At 38.5% G+C, this 27,907-nt stretch overlaps 1 protein-coding gene across 1 annotated transcript in view; it reads left to right on the top strand.

The window, feature by feature from the left end:
* Nucleotides 1-2,803: 2,803 nt before the first annotated feature.
* Nucleotides 2,804-27,907, top strand: part of LOC145403950 (uncharacterized) — a 104,656-nt gene continuing 79,552 nt past the window's right edge. Inside the window, exon 1 of the mRNA XM_080275552.1 lies at nucleotides 2,804-2,963. Within this exon, the coding sequence (XP_080131678.1) occupies nucleotides 2,804-2,963 (160 nt within the window). The remainder of the gene's footprint in view (nucleotides 2,964-27,907) is intronic.

Here is a 27,907-nt window from a genome sequence, read left to right as displayed (position 1 = left end):
CGTACAGTCCTTTCAACACCTCTTCCTTACCAGTTTATATTGCATACTTCACTGTGCCCCCTTTTTTTTTTTTTTTTTTTTTTTTTTTTTTAAATAAAGATTGCATAAATAACGTACAAGAGAATTATATAAAAGCCATATGCAGAAATAAGCTAGTAAGGAAGAGGTAGCAAGGAGCCTCCTTAACTGACAAGAATATGGTACTTGGGTTCTGGAGCCCAAGATGTGAAATTATTCTTATAGCTATGTAATTACTGCATAGGTTTATATACTATCAGCTTCATACACAGGCAGTCTTAAGAATATAGAGGTGTGTGTATGCAGACAAATCATTGCTCTATGTGAAACAACTTACTTCTGGCTCACACTTAAAGGGCCAAGAGCACAAAAACACTCATTTCAGACCAGAATAATTTTGTAATGAATCATGTGCATCTTTAAGCTTTTAATGAGGAATATCCATACACAGATGAATTGCCCAGATTGAACTCCAAGGAGCTGACAGTGATTGGTTCATTAATATTTTTGGATTTTAAATTGACCCAACCTCTAGGCTGTGGCATACTTTTCAGACAGGAATGAGTCATTCTGTTTGACAAATTAAACAAACTGGAAGATGCTGGATGCCCTCCATCATGCAAAGCAAATAACTGAAGACACATTGATTTTAGCCATTGGAACATATTCACACTGATTAGTCCCCAGGTAGATGAGAAGTAGGCACCACCATCACCACCATTTGAAATAGTGGTGTGTCTCCCTGTGTCTGGCCACTCATCAAGAACAAACATGTACTTTGCCAATCAGAAATGTTGAGAATGTGACAAATTAAATGAGCTTATGGAATATGCGCATCAGGGCATTGTAAATGTCTTTTGAAAGGTACATTGCAGTTGAAGAGTTAATTGAAGGCAACAGGCAGTCTCATATTATTCCCTTTTGAGTTGTGGCCAGCATAAATGATTTAGTTTGTTGTTCTAAAAATATAAGAAATAAATTTACTGATAAATATGAACTGAACTGCAGGCAGCATACATTCTGTAATTGAGTAAGAAGTTTACTTTTCATGCTTTGATCAAGGGCATTGGCAGAAAGCTGGTCATCATCTACCTTTAAATTTTAAAACTGTGGTACAGTAGTTTTACTTCCAGATCCACACACCCTGAAGGGAGTAACACAGGACTGGCTGTTTGCAATCTAAAATTTGGTTCCATCTCTGCTTCCAATTGTTGTTGTTGTTGCATCCATCTCTCTGCATCCAGTAGCCTATGCATTATTACTGGACATAAATTTAATGGGAGTAGAGATAAGTTAATGGATTACTGTATTGGGGGAATTAAATATTCAAATTTGGGATATTTTGCTCTTATTGGACATATAGCACTTTACATTGGGAAAAAAAAAAAGTCACAAAAGTCAGCTGCACAAATTATTGGTATTGCTATATAATAATAAGCATAGAGATTTTGTAACAGTTCAGAGTTAAATAATAAGTTTTCAGTCATATACTGTCACCAGAAAAAGTATTGGAGTGCAGTGTTGATGTGAGTAACAATACACCAAACTCAAGATAGATTATCTTGTCTAGTGAGGATAGGAAAACTTGCAAGAACATTGGTAATCCTATGAGTTCATGTAGAGCAATAGTATTTCATCTTGTGAAAGCAAGGTATTACACATGCAGTTACAGTATAAAGATACAGGTATCTCTCACATAGTTAATGGTACAATATTTCAGTTACATATTTCCAGTTTTCCATACACCCTTTTGTAGCCAGTGATACCCAGTTTTTGTTTTAATGATTCTTTGGGGAGGCAAAAATATGTTGAATATTTTTTGAGCCAAGAAGTGAAGATAAGTAAGTGATATGTGCACAAAATAGGTGAATGCCACATAGCCTGTTAGTCTTTATCATCACATTACAAGTACCTAAATATCCCTTTCTTTATCTTCATCCATCCATCCATCATACAATCCTATGCCTCCCCATGAGGAGAGTAAGAGCCTGGGGCTAGGCAAGCTGGTCCTGACATTTAAGATGAGAGTTTACAATTGACATTCTTCTACTTTGGTTTATAGTGGCAGTAAGTGGATGTTAGGTGGTTATGAACCTTTAGATGGTTTTGGACTTGGGTAAGGTCCAACCCTATGATACCAGGCAGTGTATCCCCATTAAACCAATATATAATGTGTGTCCTAAACATTAAATAACTTACTACAGTAATCACTCAATTATCTGGACGCTCTGTATCCAACATGCTCTGTATCTGATTGTTAGGACTTGGCTCTGTTATATGCATATCTGGATTTATTTGTTCATATCTGAACATAAAATTTCAGACCACCAGTTGGGCGGCCTACAAATTTTAAAAATCAGTTTGGTGGCTGGCTGGCCTCTCTTGTCAAGCACAGGTAATAGACCCTAACCCACAAGGTGAGTAAATATGACTGTCCAGCTCCTCACTGAGCAATCAGGGTCCCCCAGCAACCTGGATCATTTGGAGGCTACCAGCCGTGCATGAATAATACAGACCCTAACCCGCAAGCTGAGCAAATATGGCCATCCGCCTCCTCACTGAATGGTCAAAGTCCTCTGGCCGCCTGGATCATTTGGATGCTGCCAGCTGCACGTGAGTAATGCGGACCCTAACTCACATGCTGAACAAATATAGCCGCCTGCCTCCTTACCGAATGGTCAAAGTCCACCAGCCCTTTGGGTCATTTGGTGCTGATGGCCAGACGTGAACAATACAGACCCCAACTCACAAGCTGAGCAGTAATGTCTGTCCACTTCACTACCAAATGGCCACAGTCATCTGGCTCCCTCACTTGATCCAGGCCATGCGCCGGGAAAAGAACATAACGCACCAGCTGAGCAGAAATGGCTGTCTGCCTCCTTATCGAATGGTCAGAGTCGCCTGGCTGGCCAGTAGAGACATGGCATCACTGTGTTCAGTGGCTGGTACCACATGTCCCCACTGTTTGTCCAGCTCCAACGGATGGAGAACATGGAGTTTGCCGACATTTGTTAAGTGATTACTAGTGATGGGTGATACCAGTAATTAAATTTAGATACAGTATGGTACTGATTACTTTGTTGGCCAGTATCGGTGGTATCAATTACCGATACCAATAGCTTGATAGTTTGGTAATCAATACCTTTCCAGTCCAATGAACTACCCAAATATTTACCAAAATTGTTCAGCTGGCTCAGTCCGAGTTAAAATAATTACAGTACAGTACTGTACATGGCCACTATTTTAGGGGAACGTAAGCACCAAAACTGTCATTCAGTGCACTAATAAATCTTACAATCATCACTCCTCAATGAAATAGTATTTTTGAAAATACATTTTCAGTTAGTTGGAAAGTCAATTTTAGTACTCATACTAATTGATACCTAGCCATCAGTATTGATACTTGAAGATAAACAGTTAGTATCGGAAGTATCAATATTTTGGTTTCGAAATGGCCACCACTAATGATTGCGTTAGCCACTAAACTCTAGCGGGTTACAATGCTTGTCCGCCGTTCACTGGGTGGTAAGTACTGTACTGTATTAAAATTCTTTTTGCAACCTTCATCTTCTTCATTAATTTATTTGTGGGTTTTTGTTGTTTATTCTTTGTTTTCTTAGTGTCTAGCATTATACTGGATATTCCTATTTGTGTTTTGATGTCTAAATAGCTGAAAGACCGAAGAACACTGCCACAATTAGGTGGGGTATTGTACATATAGTTTGTGTATTGGCAGGGTAGAGGTAGGTAGGATATAGCTCCGTATCCAGATTTCGTCCATATCTAGATACAGCGGTGGCCCTATTACATCACATAATTAAGGGATTACTTTAGTAACGTTACATTTCGTGGGACTACAACCCCACCAGTAAGCAAGGAATACCTGTACAGTATTGCACATACGAATCACATGTGGTACAGTGTGTACCTTACCTTGATATTAAAGACGTACGTGTATAATTTTTATGAGAAAATAAAGACGAGGTAGATTTTGAAGCACTAGAATTGGCTGAAGTATTTAAGGAGGTTAGAATCAACATTTGGCTAAACATCATTGTAATTGTTTAGTGTTATGAGAAAATCTTGGTGTCAGTGGATTACATTAGAGAAAAATGATCTGTTTTGCACTTAATTACGCAACTTTAGCACTTAGTAAAGTACTTTTGTTATACGAAATTACATTTTGAAAGTATTTTTGTACATTTGTAAGATTCAGTATATGGAAATACAACATAACTGTAGTATTTGATAAGAAAGAAGAAAGTTAAAGGTCCACATATAATTATTTATAAATACACACACCCACACACACACACACACATATACTGTATATATATATACAGTATATATATATATATTATACTTTATTTATAAGTAAGTTGTAACCCACCTGTCCTTTCTGTATGCAGTTCCTAAGTTTTTAAATTCAGTATGAAATATTAGACATCGTTATTTTGTGTTCCAGTATATTACATAAATATAACCAGTATAGATTTTTGGTTACAGGACAGTCATATATTCAAAACTAAAAATCCACATTTGAGTATTGAGGTGTTTTACAATTTTCCACTACCTAGTAAATTTTCATATGCAGGCAATAAATTGGCAGCATTCTAATTTTATTCAAGAAAGATGAGTTGGTAGCTAACTAAACTTTGGCATTTTAAATAATACTTACACTTTTGTACTTATTAATGTTCTGTAGAAATGTTGAGATCTATCACTTTTCAAAGTTGATATGACACAGATCTGTCTTCTCTTTGACTTGACAAGTCACCATCCTCCGCTGACTAATCTTCAGCTGAGAGATCTTGATATCCTTCTGTCAGTAAATGATTCTTTGTGATATACAGTATATCAGGGAGGCAAGTAAAGAGCATATCATAAGTGTGAAGTAGACACAGTGGAATGTGAGGCAATTGTACGTCTCTGATTGTACCTGAGCACCCCTACCTTAACAGTTGATTTCTGCACATGATAGCTGTGTTCATATTCCCTTGTATGTTGTTCACTGAAACTATGCCATTAAAAAAAAAATAAATTAATAAATCCATCCATCGTCCAATCCTGCTTTGGCTCATGAGGAGCGTAGCAGCCCAGGGGTAGGCAAGTTGGTCCATACATTTAAGATGAGAGAGACCAACCTTACTTATCCCTGAGTGGCGTTACGTGAGCAATAAACCCCAACCACCCCTTGGATATAAAACTGCACTGGCTCAGTCCGATAGGAGCGCTTTAATTATGCATTAAACCAGCACGTGCCATAATTTAGTTATGTGGTTACCACCCAGCGTAGTAAATGGTTTCCTGGTGTACAGGAAACCGTTTGGCTTGTCATAACACAACAGAATGCAAAGGTGTACTGTAATGTGCAAAATTAATTGCCAAGGAAGAAGTGCTGGGGGAGCCTCTTTACCTCTTCACTATGATAGTGTCTATTTCACTTTATTCTTGTTATCACCATTTTTTTTTTTTTTCTTAACTTGAGTAACGACATCCCTAGGCAGAAGGGTTTAAGCTAGTGAGACTTTGGTCCATACAATACAGCAGATGTGTAAGGGAAGGGAAGGGAAGGAATGTTATGAGACTTGGTAGTTATCTTTATATCTACTAACAGGTTTTTATTATATTTTCATCCATGGTAATAGTAAATGTTTTCATGGTAGCTTTGTGTATTTGGCAGTCATGGCCACACTCTAACCCCTCCTATCTAAGGAATATTGCCATTCTTTGTTTTTGTATCTCTAGATGATTTAATACGGCTCAGAGGTGACGTCATGTAGCTAGGTGGTTAGTGATAGCCAAATAACCATCCCCTGTAGCTCAGAGTCTCTCCTAAATTGAACCAGATTGTCTGGCAGTAGTAAGAATAACCTAAAATAATGTAATCTGACTGAAGGAGGTAAGAATATGGTTGCTGACTCCTCAGATGTTCATTTAATAATTTAATTGTGGTGTATGATATAAATTGTATTCAATTATTTTTATAGTGATGAAGCCTAGTGTCCATAAAAGCAGTTCATATTTTTCTGTACTGGGGAGATTGTGTAGAAGATAGATGTGTGTCTTACTGCTAAAAAGGATAAGTTTGAACCCCTTTGGGCCAACAATGTAGTACTTTAGTTTATTCTTGCTACCATCAGCAGACACTGTTCAGCTAAGGAAAGAAATTATATTGTGGAGGAGTGAATAGAGACTGCTTCTAATCTGATCACTACCTATGGTTTCTCCAAAGTTAACAAACTCATTTCAAGGTCGCAGGAATGAACTAAAGAAATATGTTGTACGATTCAAGGGGTTAAGGTTGAAAAAGGCATTGATTTGTTTTCATGCATTACATTGGTGTTCATGGTAAGTGTGTTCATGCAGTATGTTTGTTTTTAATAAGTATTCCTCTATTACAAGTGTTCATGATCAGTGTTTATGCATTACAACTTTGTTCATGGTGTGTTTATGCAATACATTTGTGTTCACGGTACTGTAGACCTTCTGTATGCATGGGTAAATTTTAGGTTTGTCAAACTTGGACATTTATAACAATAGGGATCTAATGTGCTAACCAACTCTGGTCGTCCCACAACCTGCATACAGGAAACCCTCTGTGGCCCCAACTAGCATACAGTACAGAGACATCTCTTGAGGGCAAAACTTGTTGTATAGATGTATTGCACTGTATAAGCAGACTTAAGTCAGTGAAATTAAAAAACTTTAAGGAATAAAGAAGTAGGAAAAAACTTATCATGGTAGTTTCAGCCATCAAGGACGATGTATGAAGAGCAAGCCACATAGTAGGAATGCTTTTTCCTCATACTGTGCCTTTGGTTCCACTTATTTTGCCCACACACTTGAAATTCTTGCATACCCGGTACAGAGTCCTCACACATGGGTGGTCTACTCTATGTGTATATGCATTTATTTTGTGATCATGGGTAGCTGTGTTCATGTCTGTAAACCCTCATATTAGTTATTAACAGTACATTTGAGAGTTCTTGGACATAGCACATCAGCAGTGTGTGAGAATGCTCATATAGTATAATTAAAATTACTTGTATTCAAAACATAATGTAAACACCTGTTACCATTTAAATTTTGAGTCCTCTGCTTTAGCATAAAATTTGATGGTGTTAGTCCGTGAGTAAGAACTTGTATACATGCGTAACTGTTTGTATGTTGTATATGTATACGTACAGTATGTATATTTGAAAATTTTCTTGTGACATCTTACATCTGCACCAAAGAGAAGAAATTTGGATAGGACTGAGTGAGGTGTTCAGAAGTAATGGCAGACAAACACCAAACTGTTAATGAATTAGATTGCATCCCTGAAGTACAGTAAATTCTCTACTGTATATAATAGACTAATTGGGGAGACAGTGGGTCATAAATTTGAAATTTTGCTCAGTCCGATGTTGTCATTATTTTAAGAAACCAGGTTTATCATATACCTACCCTTGTTCATTAGATACATTATTGTACCCTAAGTGTTCGTGCCTGGTGTTTTAATTTTGTGTGGATTCAGTACAATACTGTACAACTCAGTATTGTATACTGTACTTACACACACACACACACACACACACACACACACATATCTATAGATAGATAGATAGATAGATAGATAAGATAGACAGATAGAGATATTATACTGTATTGTTGAACTCTAAAATTTTTTAAATAAAAAGAAATTACATTACAGTACACTAAGACAGAAATATTTTTCATTTACCTTTCCATGACTGGCTGTTTTGCTCTCTTTCCACTTATTACATGCATGGTTATATATGAACAGTCCAATGCCAATGCATGCTCTGCACTACACTGCTGTACACTAAACCACTAACACTGTGCACTTTAATCATTCACATGGCTATTTACAGTATCTACACCAATGACACTGCAACTTACCAAGCTGTCACATGGTTGGTCAGTCAGTCAGCTGTAACTGCCACATACTGTATACCAAATGTTTTTCAGTACTGTATGCTTGGCTTGAGAAATTCACTGGTAAATCAAAGTTTACTGTTTAGAGGAATTACTCTGTACTTGCCTAAGTTTTGGTTGCTTGTCTGCCTGCATGTCTGAGCACCTCATTTGTAAAAATGGGAAAATATGATACAGTACAGTATTACAAGCAGTTGACCCATGTTCAGTATGTGTTAGTGAGAGTGATCTTTCAAGTGAGGGAATCACTTGAGGAAAGTATTCATATTCTCACAGGCATAGGAAGCTTCCTGGCACCTCAGCCTTAACACTTTCTGGCTCGGCCAAATAAAATAACCAGGCATTAGCTGAAACAGAATACTTAAGTTGGGCTGACCATAAAGTTGATGAATGATACCAGTATTAATACTCTCAGGCTTCAATGCTCACTCAGTAAAATATACTGGGTACTCATCAGTCTTCATATGGAATAAAGTATGAGAGATGATGTGACCTTGAGAAGGTTAATGCCACACTATGCATATGTCTAGTTAATATTTTCCTGTGCAGTACTTTATATAAAGTATACAAATTATGTCAGTACAGTTTTAGAATTATTTGAACAGCTCACATGACAGTATATGGGTGCATCATGCAAAAGTAGTTTATATATATATATATATATATATATATATATATATATATATATATATATATATATATATATATATATATATATATACTATATATATATCCATATCCATCCATCCATCATCCAATCCTACATTGCCCCATGAGGAGCATAGGAGCCTGGGGCTAGGCAGTTGGTCCCGACATTTAAGATGAGAGTGACCAACCTCACTCATCCCTGAGTGCCATTACATGAGCAATCAACCCCAACCACCCCTTGGACATAAACCTTCACCGGCTCAATCCGACTGGAGCACAATAATTACCCACTAAACCACCAGGTGCCAAAATTTGGTTATATGGTTACCACCCAGCATAGTAAATGGTTTCCCCATGGAGCAATGTAGGATTGGATGATGGATATATATATCTATACAGTATATATATATATATATATATATATATATATATATATATATATATATATATATATATATATATAAGAAAGCCCCCTGAACCCTTGAGCATACAACACAAGGACAGACATGGCAGCTCAGACTGTTTAACTTTCTCAGTACAGTATAATGACTTTATTTATTTTTTTTTTTAATACTTGCATGTGCCAGATGTTTTTATTCAGCAAAGACATGACCCTTGTATTGAAGGAAGAAGAAAAAGAATGGTTTTATTTAGTTTAGAAAAAAATAAACACTGAAGAAAGTAGAATTAGTCTTCATTAAGCCCTCCCAGTAGTGACATGTATTTTTTTCTGCTGCCAGGCAATTTTATGTATCGTAATGAGACCTATGAAGTGAACTGGTTCTATGAGTGTTCCTTCCTCAATTGACTAAAACTGTTTTGGGGTGACCTGATCAAATGTAGAAAAATTGTCATCATAATGGAGAGGATTCTGTTGGCCTATTAGTGACACCTTCAGGTAATTTTATTTATTCTTATGGGAAACCTTGAGTAGTGAAGGGGTCAGGAAGAGCTATATCTAACTCACTCTATTCAGAAGTCTCTCCTAAGCTGAATAGAATTACTGGAGGTAGCAAGAATTATCATAAGGCTGTACTGTATAATGAAGAGGTCATTGAATTGAAGTGACTGATCTCTTCATGTTGAGGATGTATTTTATATGGTTTACTTGCATTTTATACAGCTGAAGAGTGGCCTTTCAAAGACAAATACTGTATAGCTTTCACTGACCGTGTAACTACAACAGGTTTCCCTTAAAGATGAATAAAATTATTTGGATGTAATAAAACCAATAAAATACATTATGTGATTGAAGACATTAATCCCTTCAGTCAGACAGGGAGATCCTTCAGTAGCTGAATAAGATCATCGAAAGGCAGCCAGTGTTCTTAGAGCTAAAAACACATCACAGTGAAGGGTTAACTCACTTGACACAAGGGGTGTCATTTTCATTGTGTTCTTGCTTGTTCAAAATTTTATTCAGCTTAGGACAGACATTTAGCTGGCATGGTTAGACTGTCAGTGCAGGTCTATATCCAAGGGGTGGTTGGAGTTTATTGCTGATGTTATGCCATTCAGGGATGGGTGAGGCTGGTCACTCTCATCTTAAATGTCAGGACCCACCTGCCTAGCCCGGGCTCCTACACTCCTCATGGGGCAACACTGCATTAGATGATGATGGTTAGATGTAACCTTAAAAAAACCCAACCCCTCCATTACATAGGGCCTTTCTTATATTATATAAAATCTTGTAGTACCAGCAAGACTTAAAGGATGTCACCTGGATTCAGTATGTTAAAGCAATCAACACGTGAGAATATTTACATTTTGAAAAGTAAGAACATTTATGTAAATTCTAATAAACTGTGTGTGTTCAGGACAGATGTGATTAAAAGACCTCGTGTTACCAAATAAATGTAGACGTATTGTGTTTAACCCCTGATTTTATACTTACCTTCTTCGCTATACTTATGGTTTACAAAACCCATCTGCTTTGTATGTTACTTGCTTCACACACACACACACACACACACACACACACACACACACACACACACACACACACACACACAGTACAGGATACAGTGTTTTCATCTTGGTACTATAGTCTAGCCCTGACTCTCTAGACCTTCAAGGGGTAATACAGGACTGGCTGTTAACTTTTTCTATGTTTATCCTGTTACTATTATGCATATGTGTAAATTGCACAGTGTACTTTTTACCTGATATATTTCAAACTTTTATTGTGACTTAACACACGTGATTTTTCTTTTTGTTTCACTCCTTCACTACTTGACAACGATGCGCAGCATTTGTTTATTGTATTCTTGCTACCTCCAGACAGTTTTATTCAACTTAAAAGCCTGTGTTAAAAGGGTTAAAGAAAACCGTATCTAATTTCTCTGATTTGAAAAATCTTTCCTTAAGTGGGTAAAATTTTTTGGAGTTAGCAGGAATAAAATGCATCATGGGACTTATGGGGTTGTGTACTGCATCCATTTAATTTTAAGGCTGCATCAGTTAATATTATTTTTGGTGTACCTTGTATCTAGACTAATTACAGTACTGTATGAAGAAGTTATAAATATTCCCTTTGTTTTTGTTGATTATGTAGAGATACAGTATAGCTCAGTGGTATGTGCTTGTGTACTGTGGTGATTTTTTATACCCAGCTTCCTTTTTAGGATTATCCTTGTCATTATTGGCTATTACTTTATTCTCATATTCTTATTCCCCACCCCATCCTTAGTGAAGGGGTGAAAAACATAAGGCGAGGACAGAAAGAAAAAAAATCACCCACCATTCATTTCACTTAATGTAATGCTACCATCAGATGACCTTACAGTGATGAGGCTTTTTTTTTTTTTTTTTTTTAAGCCCAGGAAATCATTTACTGTTACTAAATTGGGTGATAACCATATACCAGTAACTAAATGGACACCTGGTGGTGTAGTGGGTCAAGGCATTCCAACTGGATGTGGCCCATAACTGTAAGGGGAGGTTGGAGTTACAACTCAGTGCCACTTATGAGGTGAGCAACTTGGTCAGTCTCTTTTTAAATGTCTTGGTTAGGTATCTTAACCTCAGGCTCCCATGCACCTGATGGGGCAGTATCAAAAAAGACTGGATAATAGATGGATAGATTACTGTACTGTTATTACAGTACTGATATTTTTGTACACACCCCATTATTTACTGGAAATTAGTTTAGATTATTTTTTATTAGATTATTTTTTATTTTTACCTGAAAGGGAATAACATGGGTCTGGCCCTTTTTTCCATTTTCTTGGGGTGTTGCCTTTTTAAAGTTCTTTTTATAGGTTGCTGATTTCTTATCTTCTCCCATATGCAGTAATCAGGAAACTATGTTGGGAAGATAATGATAACATCAGTATAGTTCTAAACCACCAGACAGTTCTTACATCTTGACAGTTCCTGACAGTTTCTAGCTTGTACCAGGTATGGTAATTCCTCACTTGACATTGTACTTGTTTTTTAAACTATCGTGTTAACCCCTCCAATGCCATGATGTATAGTATTATGTAATTTTATCATGCAACCTCCAGATTAATACAGTATTAAAGATGTTGTATAGTTAAGGAGTCAGGAAAGTTATGTCTGACCTTTTTAGGTCATAATGTCTTTCCAAAACTGAAGTGAATTATCTGTCAGTAGCATGAATGACATACTGTACAGAATGTCATCAGATGGAAAAGGTGAACTGAGATGTCTTTCCAGAAACAATATCTCAAGTATTTTAAAAATCAAATTCATGGTTCCAAAAAAATGTCAAAATATATGTGATGTTTTGATGAAGAGTACAGTATCTTGTAGACATAATGTTAAAGTCCGTATGTAAATAAAAGAAATAAGTGATATACTAAACTGAGATTTAGTGTATGTTAATATGAGATGTATCAACCCTGACCCTTCCTTGTAAATTCCGGCCGCATAGTAATAAACAGTGGCATGTTATGTGAAGTGTTCCATTATTAACCCCATCAGTATGATGACTTTTTTTTTTTTTTTTTTTTTTTCGTTCAGCCTTAGGAGAGATCTCATGTACTGAAATGATTAATGAGAGCTGTATCTAACTCCCTTACCCCATTTTTAAAGGTCTCATTAAAATGAATAAAACTGACTGAAAGTGGCAAGAATATAAAGTTTGTCATCAGACTGAAGGGGTTAAGTGCATGATGGGGGAAACAGTATTACAGGTAAATTAAAATACTGTATGTTGAATTAATAGTGTATTTACTGAGTGTTATTATTCTAGGTATTCCAAATTGTATGTTTTGTGGTTTTGTCTTGTTCTGTAGTTTGTTATAGTGTTATATATTGTTATTTTCATGTTTCTTTGTTTTCTATGATCTGTTTGATGTTAAACAGTGTTCATAGCCTTTTTTTTTTTTTTTTTTTTTTTTAATCAGATACAGGTAGTTCATTAAATGACATGGACATACTGAATACACTACTCTTTTTTTTTTTTCAGTAATTTCTCTGTCAGAAAAGCTTGATTATCATTCTGTAAAATTTTTCAGAATGAGATCAAAATGTGCAGACTATAAAGTCAAATGTACACTACTGCACGTAGATAAGAGTGTCATCGTGTTAACACCTTCAAGCAGGGGAATTTTTGTTGTGTATACTTACAACCTCCAGCTACTTTGTTAAGCTCAGGGAAGACCTCTTTGGGTGAACCAGCCAATGAAGGCTGCATCCGGTCTCTCCAGTGAAAGGTCACTCCTAGTGTGAATGAAATTGCCTGGTAGTAGCTTTAAAAAAAAAAAAAAAAAAAAAAAAGTAATTGGGCTGAAAGGGTTAATAATGTCCAGAGGTCTAGTGTTTTGTTGGTAACAATCATTTGCTATATGAAGGTAATTGAAGGTTTTTTGATATGCGTTGCCACAAGTAGCTAGGCCGGTCATGTAACTTTAACCCCTTAAATCCAATTAAATGTTTTTGTATTATTCCTGCTCTTCCAGGCAATATTATTCACCTTCTGATAGTGTTATTGTATTGAGCTGGAGGGGTTAGACAGAGCCCTCATGTACCCCTTCACAACTAGGGTACACTCCTTACCTTAATTAAGTTCTTTTTAAGGTAGCAGGATTTAAAAGAAAAATACATAATCAGATTTAAGGGATTTTATGTTCTGTCCTTTGATAATCTAGCCTTAGACCTCTACACCTCAAAAGGGGTAATATGAGACTGACTGTTACTGTTTTCACTATTTCTAACTATATTTAATAATGGCAAATTGGGACTGGAAAGGAATTTTAGTTTACTCTTTGTATACATGTATATTTTTTTGTAAAGTTTATCTGGTATTCCATTTTGTGGTGTATGTTCAAAAATTTTATTAATATTCTTTTTTTTTTTTCCATAATAAGAAATGTATTTACCTTTCAGGATCTGTTTTTGTAAAACCTCAGTAAGTATTATACTGATATCTGGTTGGTTTACAGAATTGCACAGTACAGCTGAGATCTCAGTTTTAACATCAAGAGTGTACTGTAATATCAAAGAAAACAGTCAGCAGCAGACTTTTTTTTTTTTTTTTTTTTTTTTTTTTTTCCCCATTAAAAAAGAATCAATATTTTAGCTTTGTGGAAATACCACTACACAGGCTCCTTTTGTGTAAAAGCAGCCTGTGTAGAAGAGAAAACTTGCTGTATTTTTTTAAGCCAACATGTACTGGTAATGCATATCATATAAAGAAACTGTATACTGTACTGTACATTATACAAACATAATATGTAACTAATCAGTGTCATGTAATGAATAAAGTCATACATAATCAAAGGTATACTTTAGCAAGGCCTGTACACATACTGACTTTGTACTGTAAAGTGTAATTTTCTGCTTCATCCATCCCCCCCCCCACCACCACCACCAGTAAGAAGTTCTATGTACCAGTAATCATCATCATTATCATCCTGACCCTTTTTCCCACCTAAAGATGGGGTGAGGTATGATTCAGAAACAAGGGAAAACATAATACTAAAGTGGAAACTTCATTCCCTCAACAGCCTTATAAGCCTGGGTCTTGGACAGGTACAGGATCCAGATCTGTTTCAAGGGAGCCATAAAGGGTGTGGATTCCCCATCCACACCATCCTCTACCTTTTTCACCATTCACCACACAGGGAATACAGTTCTTTCTCCATTAACCCAGGGACTGGTTGTTCAGTTAATCATCCAAAACAGGAAATGGCTTCCTGGGTTACAAGAAACCCCTTTGACTTGTCACTAACTGGCAGGTCACCAATAAGGTGGGTGGGTGGTGGGGTGTCCTCACCGGGGGCAAAAAAAAAAAGAAAATGAGGGACATTAACCTTCAGTCATATGCTCTTAAACCTGTCATTTATTTTGCTCCCATCCAGCAATTAAGTTTTTTAAAAACTGATCGAAGTAAAAATGACATTTCCCATTGTAACCTATCACAAGAAGTCTCCCTCAAGCTGTGTAGAACAATTAGCTCAGTAGACGGAATGAATATAAAAAGACTTCATTTTACTGGACGGGTTAAACGAAATGGAGGATGTTATCGTCTCAGAGTCCCTACACAATGAGTGCTGTTGTGCAGGACTGACTTTTTGGAATTAATCTGATGGGGGGGAGGTAAAGGATGTTTGGATGGTTTATGATGCATGATATAAGCAGAAGTCTGATACAGCTTTATAATTGAGCAAAATCTCTGCACGGAGGTAGTGCCTTAGCTCCCATAAGAACTGAGGACAGTTGGAGACAAAAGTCACCCTAATGCTTCATCTCGTATTATCACCTATTGGCTAATACCGGTACTGTATTCCTAAACTTAGAGAAGCTTAGTAGGCTTCTCTGCTAATAAATTATTCTCTGATATGATGCATCAGGGTGGAAAGCGATCTATCTATCTATTGCCAGATGCCTTAATCCCTTATATGGGGTGGCCACAAACAAATCGCCTCCATGTCACTCTGTCCCCCACTATTTCACCACCCTGCTCCCAGTTCACACACCCCTCCCTCATATACCTCTCCACTCCATCCCTCCATCTCTTCCTTGGCCTTCTCCTCCCTCTCTCCATCTCCACCTCACTCACATACACTCTCCATCCTCTCCACAAGGGTCGATCTTTGACCTCACCATGTGACCATGATCTCTGACTGGCTGCTGTAAAATTGAATCCCTTCATTCTCGCTTTACTCTGAGCCCTTCCACGAAGTTTGGTCAAAATCAGATAAACATTTTCTGACCTTGCTTTTTTGACATATTGCTCTCAAAATGTTAATGTAAATCCCACGGAGACGGTGTGTGTGTGTGTGTGTGTGTGTGTGTGTGTGTGTGTGTGAAAGAGAGAGAGAGAGAGACAGACAGACAGACAGACACAGAGTCTATACACGTACCAACCTGGCTCCAACTCCCAGCCATTACGGAACAACACTTACCTTTACTGGCAAATCAAGCGCAAGACCACAACCCCACAAGGCCACCAGTACTCCTGCTTCCGAAACGGCTGAGAATTGGAGGAAGGGAGAGGGTGGAGGAGACCGAGGATGAGGCGGAGGGATGGAGTTGAGAGGTATATGATGGGGGGAGTGAGCTGGGGGAGGGCAGTCAAATGGTGGATGAGAGAGAGACTTGGAAGCGTTTTGTCTGCGGCCACCCTTTGCGGGATTAGGGCGTCGGGCCGTAGATATTTAGGTAGATAGACTTAGCACTCAAAACTAAACCTAGAATAACATCTAGAAGTTTCTTAATATGGTCCGAATTTGAAGCTCCCTAAACACCTTTTCCTAAGCGATTTTTTTTTTTATTACACCTGACTCTCCGCATGTTACGTAAATCCTTCAAGTACCGTCATCGTCTGCATAACTAACGTACAAAAAGAATAACCAGCCATATCTAAAAATAAATCGCTAAGGAATGAGGTGTTAGGGAGCTTCCTTAACCAAAGGGAATACGAGCCCTGAACTTCCTTGGCATATTCGGGGTACTCTCCTAATATTCTCCTGTATTACATTTATATCGTGGTAATGTCGACACAGCTTTTGCATCAGTGACATACAAGAAGGTGCTGAGTAATTTGCAGAATAAATGGGTAAGGCAGAGGTGTTACGAAATCGCCAAAGACGTCTCTCTCTCTCTCTCTCTCTCTCTCTCTAACCATTCCTCAGTAACTCACTCCCCCCTCTTATTAAGAACTGTTAATTTCCCATCATTCTTCGGTATTTCCTTATCCTCTCTCTCTCTCTCTCTCTCTCTCTCTCTCTCTCTCTCTCTCTCTCTCTCTCTCTCTCAAAAGATTAAAAAGTTAAATCCATCCAGACGATAGTTCATAAAAAACGAAAAAGTACTGGAAAGTCGACGAAAGGATGCCGTAGACTTAATCATCAGTAGCACGAAGTGTGGCAAAGTCTTAACTCCCTGAGGCCAATGACGAATCCATCGATCTATCTTCTATCTATATTATAATGATCCGATGTCTGTGTGTTTGTTGGTTTGTCCGTTAGTTACGGTAACAGAAAAACCGGCACATTGTAGAAAATTTTTGACTGAGCAAAGTACCGCTAAATTGCTCTAACTTGAAGAACAAAACAATTTCCAGTCCAATCGGGCAACCGGTTCCTGAGTTATTACTCATTTCTGGTCTGTTATCGAACGAAGACCACCTAAGGCGACTTTTACGTGGATCACTTTCTTTGTGGGCATCGAAGTCACCGCAACACTCCCTTTTTGAGATCGAGCGGAAAGGCAGCCGTAAGCGAGTATATCTAGTTCAATCTTCCTGCATCCACGCGATTTCATTATTGTTATTATTTTATTATTATTATTATTATTATTATTATTTGGAGGGGGCGAAGTTTTAGAGTGAAAGGGCAAAATTATGAAGGTTATATGATACCCCTAGAGATCATGGTTTCTGTCAAGCAAAATAACAGTTGTTTGGGAGTAGCTGGAAATTGACTGAAGGTGTTAAAATTACAAGTGAGTAAAGACATTGTCAGTGTTAAGGGGATGCTTTGTGGATCGGCACTCTGTCCAATATGGTTAAAAATACAAAATACCTATTATCAGTGGTAATATACAAAGAATATAAATCTTGTGAAAATCCCATTCCATGACGAAATATGAACAGTCCGCGTCATTGATGAAAGGAACAAAGATTACGGCACTCAGCTCAGGGACGTCACTATAATTTTTTCTTGCCATACCCTAACGAACTGGAGGGGGGATTATACAGTCTTACTACACCAGTTCAATATGTGAGGCCTGTCCAAAGTTGAATACAGTAGTTTGGCAGAACAGGAATAAACTCAACAGGACGTCAGCAGCGTTCAAGGGGCTAAAGTTGCCCCTAGACGTCAACCTCTGTGCTGTTGCTCAACTATTTGTATTAAAAGAATTAAAAAAAAAAAAAGTCAATTGTCAGCGTTACAGAGTAATCGTACTGTCAAGTTTTTATACTCTGAGAAGTACTACCAATACAGCAATCTGAGAACTACAAGCAAGCTTATTTCCAACGGCGCTCGGTAACTTGGGGGTGAGTATGCTGTTTTGTGTGAGGCATGCGCAAGTCTGTGTCTGTTCATATGTCTGTGTGTGTGAATAGTATAACCAGAGCAATTTTGATCCGACCTAGACCAACTTGGTGGAAGGGCTGATCATCATTTAAGGGTGAAGTTATTCAATTTGGGATCAACCGGACAAAAGGTGAAGGTCAAATGAAACAATGCCTATCCGATTTGAACCAAACTTGGTGGAAGTGTTAAAGATTACGCAAGGATGAATTAATTCGACTTTGGCAACAACTGGTCAAGGCCAAGGTCACAGGGCAAGGTGAAAGGTTCAGTCTTTATACTGATTCCAGAGCGTACCTCCTTCTGCTAATGTATTCCTGCAGCACATATGTAATACTGGTGCAGAAGTGCACATTAAAACTATGTACAGGTACGGTACATAGTTGATACCTGATCTTGGCAAGAATTTTAATATATCTTAGCGATTTTTCCAAATCAGTGTTGCAATGAGTGACCAACATCCATGACACTGCTGGCATCACTGGTTTATTCTGCTCATTACAGACTGATATCCTCTTTTACTGTGTTATTTCTGGCCACGACATAATTTGCCGCAGTAACTTGCACGAAGATATAAGAAAATGTAGTACGCAAAATACACCTCTGAAGAAGAGAAAGTGCAAAGTTTCCTATGCCACCTAGAATATGAAGTCAGGGCAAACAGGCTAGCATTTTTCACTAGGTCTACAGATTTTCACCTTTCCTTTTGCAACAGTAACGTCTAGCTCCGAGAAATACAGGGGCAGTATATTGTCTTTCCGACAGGTTTCACGATGCTCTAGAGATGTTAGTACTTTTTCTAGGGCGTAATAGGCAAAGCAGTCTATACCATTCTCACACACTACAACACGCAACCGTCGCATTATAAATCCAGTTCCCTAATTCCATTCTAGCTACGAACATAATAATGAGATCGATTTTATGCAGACTTTTCTACCTGACGATATTCTAGCGATTTTGGGGAGCAAGTCTAGCGGTGTCTGCGAATCTTAATATGGCAACTCCAAGGTGAAAGTTCCCTAAGTAAGTTTCCTCCCTCCTCAGTCTTCCCTCGACCTTCGCGGCGGTGGGATGGTGCCGCTCCGTGCAATCATCTCGCTCACTCAAATATCGTCGTTTCGTTTTTAAGTGACGCTTAGAATGTGCTTGGAAATCAGAAATTGTTGTAATATGAGTGAGTAGTGGTTTCTGAGGCCATGGGGGGAAGGGCCATGGCGGTGGCGGTGGTGGTGTGGGTGACGGTGCTGGTGGTAGTGGTGACGGCAGGAAAAGGTAAGCTGAATTTTGTGTTGTGATTTTACAATTATGAGGACGAAAGAATTATACTTATGAAAAAAAGTCACTATATTCCAGTGGGTATAAGTCATCCATCTATGGTAATTTTCGGGTCCTGATTTCACAGCTGTGCAAATCGGGGAATTATTATACTGATGTTTATTTGAAAGATATAAACAGTTTAGGCCCGACTTGGACTGTGATACTGAAGACGGTCTGAGTCAGGGGGAAACTGTATTTTACAAAAAAAAAAAAAAATCTATCTATCTATCTATTGCCAGACGCCACAATCCCGCAAGGGGTGGCCATTTGACTTTGAGTTATTTGTTTTACAGGGAGGGGCACTAACCCTCCACCAACCCACTTGCTGACACGTAGGGAGCACGGATGGTTTGGTTATATGGTTACCACCCTGCGTTGTAAACGGTTTCTTGGCTTACAGGAAACCATTTGGCTTGTCACTCAATGTAAAGCCACCAGTAAAGGAAAGAAAAGCAATAAGAAGTGACGGGAAAGATGGGAGAAATAGGAAGTGGGGAGGGCAGGCACAGAAAAAGAATGATAAAGGCTAAGGATGAAGTAGGCAGCATTACATCAAGTGAGTGGATGATGGTCGCCACCACCTACCACTAAAAAAAAAAATAATAATAAAAATAAATAAAAAAGCTTCAAATGTGAGCAAGAGTTTCTTCCATACCGCGACGTGTATTACCGATATGTTTAACCCTTCAGCCCGATGGTGTATTTTTATTTGGCACTTTATTTGAGGTATTTTGGGTTTATTTTAAGTTTCCTGCTGCCACCATACAATTTTATTCAGACCAGTATACAGATCGCTAACTGAAGGGGTTTAAGAGGGCTGTTTCTGACTCGCACTGCAGGTGAATAAATCGTCTGCTAGTAACATTATAAAACGGACGTCATACTGTGAAGGAAATTTAAAGAAGAATTTATCCATCTTGCAGGTGTATGCGAAGGCCATAAATAAAAAACATAGTAATGGTGGTGGTGGTGGTGGTGGTAATAGTAGTAGTAGTAGTAGTAGTAGTAGTAGTAGTAGTAGTAGTAGCAGTAGTAGTAGTAGTAGTAATTATAATAATAATAATAATAATAATAATAATAATGTGATTGAAATGTGGCTAGGATTCAAGGATTTCAGTGACGTGAGGTATTACACTTTTGTATTATGTTTCCCTTTCTTTCTGATGATAGTGATGATGGTGATGATGATGATGATGGTGATGCTAGTGATGATGGTGATGGTGATAATGACAGTGATGATTAACGACAGACCTCTACTATAGTGCCTAACGAGGTTAATAACGGCTGTATCAAATCCCTGAAGTTCGAAGTGTCTCTCCGTAGCTGTATAACGCAGTCTAGAATTACGCTATCGTAGTGAAGGGGCAATTACTTCACTACCACGACAACTTCTGTTACTTTATTTGCTCTACTTACAGACTTAGTGGGAACCTGTAATGAAGAAGTTAATGGAGAGCAATAAATACATTACATAAATAAATAAATAAGAATGAATTCCCTTTACATATCGATCTGGTAATAAAATTCGTCTTCAGGTCGGTTCGCTCGTCTTCAAATTCATTTTTATATTTAAGTTTGCAGCCACGAGTGACCACCAGCACCGACTCTCCTCACTGCCTCTCATGCTTTCGTTTGTACCTGCTCTCTCGTTTTCACCTCGCTACCTGGTCTTATATTTTCCTTCCTGACTCATCATCATCATCATCATCATAGTGTACCGTACCATTATCATCATCGTCATCGTCATTATTAAGATTTCGATCATCATCATCACCGTCGTCGACGTCGTCATAATCATCATAAACTGAACCATCATTATCATTTAGCTACCATACCATACTTCGTTTTCATCATCATCATCATTAACATAAAACGTACCATCATCATCATCATCATCAACATTAGCATCAGCAGCAGCATTAGGTACAATATATATATGCACGGAAACAATAAGAAATAGACATACAAATCGTCCTCATCAGTTACCTTATTACCTTTCACACAATTACCGTGAGTTACTTTTCAGACCAATGATACTAGCTAATATTACCTTTCAAATTATCTTTCCCCCTTGGTTCTTCGGAAGATAAAGAAGCCTAGACATTCACTCTGATTACTTTAGAGAGAGAGAGAGAGAGAGAGAGAGAGAGAGCGTTACAGCATTATTTTACAAGAAAGCTTTTTAATTCTCTCTCTATAATTAAATCTTGTATTCAACTCCCTCTCTACGTCGGTACAGCTTACTCTCGAGGGGTTAGGAAGCGCACTAACACCTCTCCCTTACCGGTTTATTTCTGATTCTGCTCCGGTACTGTATTCTTGTGTGTTATTCATGCACTATCTCCACATTGAAAACATACAAGAAGCAAAAAGATGATATTAATGTGCAGTTTGGAAAATAAATCGCTAAGGAAGAGGTGTTAGGGAGCCTCCTTACCCAACAAACATACGGACCTTGGACTTGGTGAAGGGGGGGGGGAGATAGAGCCTTCCTTAACCCCTTCACTGCGAGTTCATTTCTTAGTCTCACATTCCTGCTTCCTCCAGACGATTTGGCTCTGCGTACTGGAGACTTGGAGCTGGAGGGGTTGGATACAGCTTTCATTAACTCCTGCAGTAAAATGAGGCCTCTCTCAAGCTGAATAAAATCGTCTGTGAGCAGCAAGAATGAGCCAATACATTCCGTCATCTACTCAGGTGACTTGTAATGTTTGGTTTGTTCTTGCTACGGTACTTCCTGATTATTACACACACACACACACACACACACACACACACACACACACACACACACACACACACACACACACACAAAGTTGCGTTTTGAACTAGTAATTGAAGGCTATATCTAATTCCCTCATTTCGAAGTCTCTTCTAAGCTACATAAAAGCGTTTCAAAAATAGGAAAAAAAAAAATTACGTCATCGGAGTGAAGGGTTTTAAAATACCTTCAAGTTGGCGGTCACTCGTCATGCGTCTGGCAGCGCCGCGAGGGATCACTGTCCTGAGCGCTGCCAGGACTTCCGTGGCAGTTGTCGTACTATTGTTCATGATTGTTCTTTGCTCAGTTTTGTTCACGTTCTCTATACCGGCTTGTAATGGCTTATCCCACGCTCGCTGTCCCTCTTTATTCAGTATGGTCGGTTCAACACTAGCTCTCCCTGTCAGTCTCTGGTCCGAATTTTAAGCGGGTTATTGGAGGCATCGTAAAATCTCTTCCTCAGCAATTTATTCTTCACATTACACCTAAATAGCCTCCAGTATGTGGTAATTTATTTTGCATGTGATATCTTGATATTCTCTTGTACAGTAATTACGGCATTTTAAAACCTACCTAACTTGCACCTGTAACATTCTATATAAGAGGATATTAAGGTGTAAGGCAAAGTGAATCGCTAAGGATGATGTGCTGAGTAAAGTCTACGAATATAAGGCTGTGTGTGTGTGTGTGTGTGTGTGTGTGTGTGTGTGTGTGTGTCGCTAAACTGTTCTATTTCACCGTTTGTGCAGCTGGTTCGCTCATATGCATAGACACAGCGCGCGAACACGTACACAACAGTGAGAGAGAGAGAGAGAGAGAGAGAGAGAGAGAGAGAGAGAGAGAGAGGGGAATACGATGCACCGTCCAATGCATTTGTGGTGGAGAGTTGGCTTGTTACCCCTTTCACAGTCGCGACAACTCTTGCATTTTACCCAAGCTGACGTCAGACGCTTTCTCTTAGGTGTCATAGGAACCTGAGTGTTAATCTTATACTGTCATGATTGGCCTGGGTTGAACATGTTATTATATTAACTTGAGAGAGAGAGAGAGAGAGAGAGAGAGAGAGAGAGAGAGAGAGAGAGAGAGAGAGAGAGAGAATGCATTTTTTCTTTATATATTGCTCATTGGCAGGGGGAACGATGATGTTCACTTCGTACGTGTAAGAATCAAGAGTAACAGAGTGGCCGTATAAGCTACACGGAAAGTACGGTATGGGTTTCAAGATATACCCTACGGTGGTGATCTTTCCTAGTTTCATGTACCCCTGAGCACCCTAGAATAACTCACAAATTTCCGTCTATTTCATTTTTGTGCTATATTTTCGGTACTGAGACAATACGCAAATAACAGCTCACCCTGTCTAAGTGAAATATTTTATAGTTATCTACAGTAAGAGTTATTAAGGTATAGGGTGTTGTGGCCACAAACCAATCTGAAACGACAACCCGGTGGACTATAGGATTAAGTTACCCTATCTACAATCTGTATTCCTCCTTCAGGGAAGTTGCTGAGGAGCGTTTGAATAACCAGTCAGTTGAGTCACTCAGTCACATCGATGCCACCACATGAAGGCGTCTTTTTTCCAATACTACGACGGTGTTAGATTTTGAAAATAACGTTACATAACAATTTTTAACAGAAAAACTTCATTAATGAGTGCCATATCTAGGCACTGAACAACGCTGTTGATTGCAGTTCTGTTAATGAATACCCTGCCATACCATTCAAGTGGCTGGCCTGTTGAAGCCACTGTTCTTGCCATATTTTCATGATTTCACTCTGCTGCGCCCCCGTCATCAGTAAATAGGCATCATGCAACAACTCTTGAAGTTAGCCTGACGTAAAATTGTACAGCCTAGTTACGATACTGGTACTACATATTCTCAAGTAGTTTAACTATATAACTAAGATATGCCCTTACATACAGTATAACACAATTGTTTTTTCTCTCAAAAGCTCCTCTTGTGGCCTGTACCCCCATCACAGTATGCATGCCACGAATGGTACCATTAGTTCCGTAAACCCCCACAACAGTTTCATGTCCCTGGTTGCATCCTGCACTCATCGTTGTCTGTCACTGCCTGTCCCTCTGGTACTGCAAAGTTTACGCTAGAAAGTAAAAGTCTTTTTTAACTTTTTTTTTTTTTTTAACTGCCAACTTCCAGGTCTAAAGGTGGACTAATGTGAAGGGGTTTGGAACTTGCACTACAGCAGCGACACCTCATGTACCGTACCCTCCATTTTTTGTTTAGCACTGCTTTCATTATCAACTTCCCACAACAGTCAGACATACATTATCGGGCAACAGCAGGAACAAAGTATGAGACAGAATAATACTGAATGGGTTAACGGATACTGTTTATAACTCCTTCCCTACGATGGTGCTGAGGGAAATTGTCTGCCGGAGCAAGAATAAAATGAGGAACACTTGATTCTAGTTAAGGGGACCGTAGATAACGCAGACAGACGACAAGATGCACGAGTTCTGTCTGTTTCACAAAGAATTATTATTATTATTATTTTATTCACGAGATATCCGCGTTATTATGTTTTCCTGTTTCAGCCTCCCTTTCCTCTGTTTGTTTTCTAATGCCGTCTTGGTCTATCCAGTAATCGAATCATTATCTCTCTCTCTCTCTCTCTCTCTCTCTCTCTCTCTCTCTCTCTCAACAAAAATCAACACTGCTGCTTGAGCGAATCCGTACCTAACACACACACACACACACACACACACACACACACACACACACACACACACACACACACAAATCCCATTAACTCCTACCAGAACATTTTTTTTTTTTTTTAACTTCCAAAAAGCAATGTTCTACGCAATTAACCTTAGAGTGCGGTGTTATATATTTTCCTTTGTTCTTCCTTAGCCAACATCACTTTGTTCTCCTCGTAGTAAAGAGGTTAGAACGGTCTCTTATAATTTCTTCAGTACGGTGAAAAGATTCTGTTCTTCCTAAAGTTACATGATCTTTTTTCATATTTAGGGCGGGACCTTGCAACATCTCACTGTTATTATTATTATTATTACTACTACTACTACTACTACTACTACCACTACTACTACTACTAATTATGGCACCTGGTGGTTTAGTGGGTAATTACGGCACTTCAATCGAACTGAGCCAGTGCAGGTTTATATCCAAGGGGTGGTTGGGGTATATTGCTCACGTAATGCCACTCAGGGATGAGTGAGGCTGGTCACTCTCATCTTAAATGTCAGAACCAACTTGCCTAGCCCTGGGCTCCTACGCTCCTCATAGGGCAACGTAGGATTAGATGATAGATTGATGGATGGATGGATTACTACTACTACTACTACTACTACTACTACTACTATTATTATTATTATTATTATTATTATTATTATTATTATCATCATCATCATCATCATCATCATCAGACGCGACTTACCATCTTAGGGGACAGCAAGTCGGCAGTAGTGAAGGGAGGTTACTGTGTGTGTGTGTGTGTGTGTGTGTGTGTGTGTGTGTGTGCGCCTAAAGCTCAGGCAGCTCCCTAACACTTTTTCCTCAGCGATTTGTTTTGCGTGCTATTTCCAAACTTTCCCTCGTGTACTATCTACATTTTCTCTCCTTTCTGCCCATGCATGTATTTTTCTTTTCATTCTTGCTGCTCTCAGACGATTTTATTTAGCTGTGTAAGGGTATCTTGTAGTGACGGGGTTCATGAAGACCTAAAACCGTCTGGGTATGTTGATGATGATAATGATGATGATGATGATGATGATAATAATAATAATAATAATAATAAGTAGGAAGAAGAAGAAAAAGAACTAGAGAAGAAGGAGACGAGCAGGAGGAGGAGGAGGTGGAAAAAAAGAAGACGAAAAAAAAGAAAGAGAGGAAAAGGAGAAAATAATATAATAATAATAATAATAATAATAATAATAATAATAATAATAATAATAGGAAGAGGTGGTATGAAGCGCGGTAAGCAAATGAGAAATCGTCTTTGTTGATCTAAAAATTTCCTTACATTTGAAAGGTGACCAAACCGGACGCCAGAAGGAAATGCCCAGAAAGCCGAAAGTTGGCCAGTGCCGGAAATGTAAACACCAACCAAAGAAATGTCGCTTACTTTCGCCGTGGTCACTTCCTTAGGCCTCCTTTATTATTCTCCAGTAATCTATTTAGGTCTTTTTGTATTTTTATAGTATCGACACAGACTGCATGAATAACAAACGAGAATTTAAGATACAGAAATATACTCGGCCGGTTAGAAGGTGGTGCTGTGGAGGTATTGTTAGGAGGAGAGATGGTTAGTAGATGGTTAGTATCAGGTATTGGCAGGAAGAGAAATTTTGTGTAGCCTAACATGGCCGTGGCGTGGTAGTAGCGGAGCGTGGATAGCCCAGCCTAGCCTACACCTAGCCCGGAACCAGAGCGAGTAACGGAGAGAGGCAGCTTGGTGACCCACACGTGTTCCCAACCCATCCACGTCACTCACATATACACTGAGGAAAATCGTCTGGCAATAACAGGAACAAACCCTCTGAATACGAGTGACGATTTTTTTAGTATATTCTTGCTTTTATATTCTTGATTTTTTTTTTTTTAAATATTGCTGTTATACTTTTATCATTACTTTAAATTGGCTCATATTTTCGTTCTTTTGGAGCTTATTTGAAATGGTTCAGTTACAGAAAAAAAAAAAAAGACTACAGTTGTACCAAGTCTCTGAAGTCTACATCCTTCCCACAGCACATCTTCGTCACTAGCATCCTATTCTAGTGTTGATCTACCGTTGCAACTTAGCATTTAAGATGAAGAGAGAGAGAGAGAGAGAGAGAGAGAGAGAGAGAGAGAGAGAGAGAGAGAGAGAGAATGGTAGTTTTGGGAAAAGCTGCAGGAAATTTAAAAAAAAAAAAGATACCAGACAATTTTAGACTATGTGGGATTGGCCTCTCGTACCGAAGGGGTTTAGTTTAAGGCTGTATCTAACCCCTCCAGTTCGGAAAAAAAAAAAATGTATTCTAAAAGCTGAGTAAAATTGTCAGGAGACTGCAAGAATATAATAATAAAAATAAAAAAAACTTGGGCAACACCAGTTAAGTAATGGAAGGAGCTACGTAGGATAAGTTAATCTGAGGGTAACTGGAATTAGGCTTCCTGTTTCCGTAAGCTGGAGGAAATCGTCTGGTGGCAGTAGACATAAACCCCTCAACCTACGCAAGCTACAGAGGGAGAAAATCGTCCAGCGGTAGGAGATGAATCAAGCTCTGAAAACCTATGTCATTACTAGTCTCTCTCAAGCTGGATAATATCGTCTGAAGGCAACAAGAATTTAAGCTGAATACAATCGCCTGGAGGTACCATGAATTTTGCCGTCAATCTCTACGTCTTCATTAGTCCCATGTAGGCTGGATATAATCGTCTGGAGGTAGCAGGGATAAAACTCTCAACTTCCCTGCACCACCAGACATATCCTCTGAAAAATCGTCTGATGGTCAAAGGAATAAAACTCAACCCCACCCAAGAGCACCAGACTCTATTCACTTTAATTTGGTCTAAAACTGCCTCCTCTCCATCTTGCATTTAGAGATGTAACAAAAACTTGACACTAGATCATGATGCTAGTCACGAAGTGCTACAGAAAGGATGCTGAGCTGTAGTGTTGTCTTATTCTACCACTGAGCTGTGAGTCTTATTCTGCCACTGAGCTACGAGAAACAAAGTGCAAA

This window comes from Coenobita brevimanus, chromosome 62 (genome assembly GCF_032717465.1).
Source record: "Coenobita brevimanus isolate Jiangsu-jjx chromosome 62, ASM3271746v2, whole genome shotgun sequence".
Lineage (NCBI taxonomy): Eukaryota > Metazoa > Arthropoda > Malacostraca > Decapoda > Coenobitidae > Coenobita > Coenobita brevimanus.
This window is presented reverse-complemented; position numbering and strand designations above follow the sequence as displayed.